The 5,000-nt window shown below is 41.0% G+C and overlaps 2 protein-coding genes across 2 annotated transcripts; both read left to right on the plus strand.

The window, feature by feature from the left end:
* The first annotated feature begins 441 nt into the window (after positions 1–441).
* On the plus strand, positions 442–1,529 carry LOC138867052 (sericin-2-like). The gene is made up of 3 exons (XM_070141478.1): positions 442–451; positions 708–734; positions 796–1,529. Exons 1-3 carry the CDS (start codon positions 442–444, stop codon positions 1,527–1,529), a joined length of 771 nt encoding a protein of 256 aa, XP_069997579.1.
* Positions 1,530–1,999: 470 nt separating this feature from the next.
* On the plus strand, positions 2,000–4,322 carry LOC138867053 (sericin-2-like). The gene is made up of 3 exons (XM_070141479.1): positions 2,000–2,052; positions 2,176–2,229; positions 3,539–4,322. Exons 1-3 carry the CDS (start codon positions 2,000–2,002, stop codon positions 4,320–4,322), a joined length of 891 nt encoding a protein of 296 aa, XP_069997580.1.
* Positions 4,323–5,000: the final 678 nt, after the last annotated feature.

The following is a 5,000-nucleotide window of genomic DNA, read 5'->3' on the forward strand; positions in this document are numbered from 1 at the left end:
ATTAAAAGAAATGTGGTTTCATTGCACATCACAGGTCACCTGACAAATACTCGATTTTTAAAGACAGTCAACATAATAATCACAGAAAATCTAATACTATAATTCTTTTGAGTTTTAATTTATATACGGTATATACAACATATAAAACTTTTTGTATTCATGAAATTAAGCTTTATATACACAAGTCTGAAATCAACGCAGTGTTTATGACTAGAAATGGTACAGATCTACAAGTTTTCTTTTTGTTTAAGCTTGTGGATTGTATTCTTCTTAAAATAATGAAGAGATATGAAAGTTGTAAGAGTGCAACCAGTACTGATGTCTGTCGCCTGTTCAGTGATTAATTTCCTCTATTAATTAAAGAAAAGAAATTCTAACTGGCATCTGAAGTGCTAGACCTAACGCTCAGTGAAGGGCCCGTGGGACGAAACGCTATCACACATGCGCAGAAGTAAGGGGGCCGATATATGTGTGTGTGTGTGTGTGTGTGTGTGTGTGTGTGTGTGTGTGTGTGTGTGTATCATCATTCTTGTTACCATTACCATCATTTTTATTAATGAGGACTTTATTTGTATCATCATAATCATCTTTATAAGTTTTCGTTAATTTCCATATATCAACGACTCTAAAACTCGCTTGATTATTAAATAATTTATTCTAATAATATGAATTACATTCATTCAGTTGAACATATTTCTCTCCTGCAGAAGCAGTTATTTCCCGGAGGGCGGCAGGTAACTGCCAGATACCCCGCCGCCTGAACCTCCGAAAGACCCGCCGCCTCCGCCACCAAAGGATCCTCCTCCAAACGATCCTCCTCCAAACGATCCACTGAATCCTCCTCCACCGCCTCCGCCAGAGCCTCCAAAGTTATTGCTTGGCCCACTGTAAGTGTTGCTCACTCCCCCGCCGAAGGATCCTCCTCCAAAGGATCCTCCTCCGCCGCCGAAACCACCGCCCCTTCCGCCAGAAGATCCGCCACCGAAGGACCCTCCGCCGAAGGATCCTCTGCCACCGCTTCCTCCTGCTCCAAAGTTATTCCTCGGTCCGCTGTAACTTGTACTTACTCCTCCAGAGGACCCACCACCGAAGGATCCGCCACCACCTCCGAAAGATCCTCCTCCGAAGGATCCACCTCCCCCAAAGGACCCACCGCCACCTCCTCCTCCACCGAAGTTATTGCTTGGTCCTCCATAACTGGTACTTATTCCTCCTCCACCGCCGCCTCCAGAACCTCCTCCGAACGAACCACCTCCAAAGGATCCTCCCCCGAAGGATCCGCCTCCAGACGATCCTCCCCCGAAGGATCCGCCTCCAAACGATCCTCCTCCGAAGGATCCTCCTCCTCCTCCTCCGAAGCTATTGGTGGGTCCTGCGTAGGAGCGGCTGACGCCACCAGAGGATCCTCCGCCACAGCCTCCGCCGAGGCAGCTGCTGCAGGCCGACCCGACGAGCAAACCCAACGCCACCAACACACTCAGTCTCTGAAAACAACAAGACGTTCCTTGAATGACGTGGTCATGAAATGATGATCAGGCATCGAACTTTTAGCAAGAATTGAAATCAACATTCACGCCGCCGAAGAGCTCTTACCATCATGAATAGGAGATGATACTGAGGCAGCGTAAAGGAGGCGACCTTATATACACCGTGATTTTTGTCTTAAGGTCAAGCACCGCCTTAGATGACACTGGTCATTTCGTTCTGCAACTGAGTCATATCGTGTGTATGCGAATATTCACAAGCACGTACACACGAAGACATTCATATATATATATATATATATATATATATATATATATATATATATATATATATATATATATATATATATATATATATATATATATATATATATATAAGGCCCTTTTTTGTAGCATCCCCGAAAACCCAAACACTTTGTTAAATGTTTGAAATTGTATCATGGTCGCTACAAAACACGATTATCATTGATATACAAAGTTCAACAGAAAACTAGTAAAGTACTTCATATGCAGGTATGATATTCAACTACAAGCAAAATTTTGTAGAAGCTTCGAATAAAGTGAAAAAGTATTTGACTGCCCTGAAAATATGAAGGTTTATATATACTCTTTTTCGCTTCGCAAAACTGAGAAAAAAATACAAATGTATTTCTCAGATTCAGTCAAAACATTTTTTTGTCATCACATTCAGTGTTCTTCATATTAAAAGTGGAAGTAGCATCAGGATTTGCATCTTATGTTCACAGTGAGTGAGCTCTGTTTCCGAATTAGATAAATAGATAATACCAATGATTGAAGGTATTGTTTGCCCTACTGATTCAGTTATATTAACAGATCAAGATACATAGTCTATTGTGTGATGTTTTTGAGCCTGTCATGGTTGTATCACAGAGGTACAAAATTAAGCCCTTCATCCCACCGAAGTCAATACCATGTCATATCATTCGTACTCGTTCAACATTCTTACCATGTCGTTCCAGCGACGGTCATGATTGACTTTTAATTTTACCCATACTGAGTGGACATGTATTTGATGTGCTGCTAAGAAGAAAAACATTTTATGCACCTTCAAAATAGAATTTTGTAACAAGAAACTTACAATAAAATTCGTAATTAATGAAAATATAAATTCTTATCTGAGCCTGCTTGAAATATATGAGGAAAATATTGCGCTTTGATTAGCTGGCAGGAGTGTATCAAGGTAGAGGCAAACACTTTGATACAAACTGAAAAGATGTTCCACCAAGTTCCATTAATGTGCGCGTAGAGGGCACACGTGGATCAGTGTTTCAAACTAGGGTTTCAGGGATTCTAAAAAAGATATGTGTGTGTGTGTGCTGTAAAAAAGCACATATACATATACATATATGTATACAATATATATATATATATATATATATATATATATATATATATATATATATATATATATGCATACACATATATGTGTATATACATATATATACGATACGTTTCAAACTCTTCGCGAGTTTCTCTTCAGTCGAATGATAAACCAAAATGGATCTTGTGGCTGTTTTCCTTTTTTGTTGTTGTTGTTGTTGTTGTTACTGTGTTTATGCTCGTGTTCACACACACACACACACATATGTGTGTGTCTTATTTATTTATGTATGTTTGTATGTATACATAGATATATGCATGCCTATATGTAACCAGAGTAATAAATAAGCAAGCATTATCATTATCAACATTATTCTTATTGGACTTATTTTTATTATGATCATTCTTATTATCACTATTATCGTTATCAAGATCGCAATCATTTTAGGAATCTTGGCACTATCAACATTTTCATTACTATTATTACTTTTGTAAGGTTCTCGTTTGCTTTCATGAAATAGCTTGATCGTCTCATGTATACAAAGAATAAATGAATAGATAATAAAAACCTTTACATGGTAAAGTATTTTCTGAAATTATTTATTCTCACGTCAGTTACATTTAAAAAGTGTACATATTTCTCTCCTGCAGCAGTTATTTCCCGGAGGGCGGCAGGTAACTGCCAGATACCCCGCCGCCTGAACCTCCGAAAGACCCGCCGCCTCCGCCGCCAAAGGATCCTCCACCAAAGGATCCTCCACCAAAGGATCCTCCTCCAAAGGATCCTCCACTGCCTCCGCCAGAGCCTCCAAAGTTATTGCTTGGCCCACTGTAAGTGTTGCTCACTCCCCCGCCGAAGGATCCTCCTCCAAAGGATCCTCCTCCGCCGCCGAAACCACCGCCCCTTCCGCCAGAAGATCCGCCACCGAAGCGACCGCCGCCTCCACCGAAGGACCCTCCACCGAAGGATCCTCTGCCACCGCTTCCTCCTCCCCCAAAGTTATTCCTTGGTCCACTGTAACTTGTACTTACTCCTCCAGAGGACCCACCACCGAAGGATCCGCCACCACCTCCGAAAGATCCTCCTCCGAAGGATCCACCTCCCCCAAAGGACCCACCGCCACCTCCTCCTCCACCGAAGTTATTGCTTGGTCCTCCATAACTGGTACTTATTCCTCCTCCACCGCCGCCTCCAGAACCTCCTCCGAACGAACCACCTCCAAAGGATCCTCCCCCGAAGGATCCGCCTCCAAACGATCCTCCCCCGAAGGATCCGCCTCTAAACGATCCTCCCCCGAAGGATCCTCCTCCTCCTCCTCCTCCGAAGCTATTGGTGGGTCCTGCGTAGGAGCGGCTGACGCCACCAGAGGATCCTCCGCCACAGCCTCCGCCGAGGCAGCTGCTGCAGGCCGACCCGATGAGCAAGCCCAACGCCACCAACACACTCAGTCTCTGAAAACAACAAGACGTTCCTTGAATGACGTGGTCATGAAATGATGATCAGGCATCGAACTTTTAGCAAGAATTGAAATCAACATTCACGCCGCCGAAGAGCTCTTACCATCATGATTAGGAGATGATACTGAGGCAGCGTAAAGGAGGCGACCTTATATACACCGTGATTTTTGTCTTAAGGTCAAGCACCGCCTTAGATGACACTGGTCATTTCGTTCTGCAACTGAGTCGTATCGTGTGTATGCGAATATTCACAAGCACGTACACACGAAGACATTTTTATATATATATATATATATATATATATATATATATATATATATATATATATATATATGTATGTATGTATGTATATATATGTAATATATATATATATATATATATATATATATATATATATATATATATATGTATATATAAGGCCCTTTTTGTAGCATCCCCGAAAACTCAAACACTTTGTTTGCATTGACATAAAAGTTTTGAAAAAAAAAAAATCCTTTTTTTCACAAAAGGAGTCAACAGAAAACTGGTAAAGTACTTCATATGCAGGTATGATATTCAACTACAAGCAAAATTTAGTAGAACCTTCGAATAAAGTGAAATAAGTACTTGACTGCCCTGCAAATATGAAGGTATATATATATATACCCTTTTTCGCTACACAAACCTGTGAAACATTATAAATGTATTTCTTAGATTCAGTCAAAGCATTTTTTTTTT

The sequence above is a fragment of the Penaeus vannamei genome, chromosome 28 (assembly GCF_042767895.1).
Source record: "Penaeus vannamei isolate JL-2024 chromosome 28, ASM4276789v1, whole genome shotgun sequence".
NCBI classification, from domain to species: Eukaryota; Metazoa; Arthropoda; class Malacostraca; order Decapoda; family Penaeidae; genus Penaeus; species Penaeus vannamei.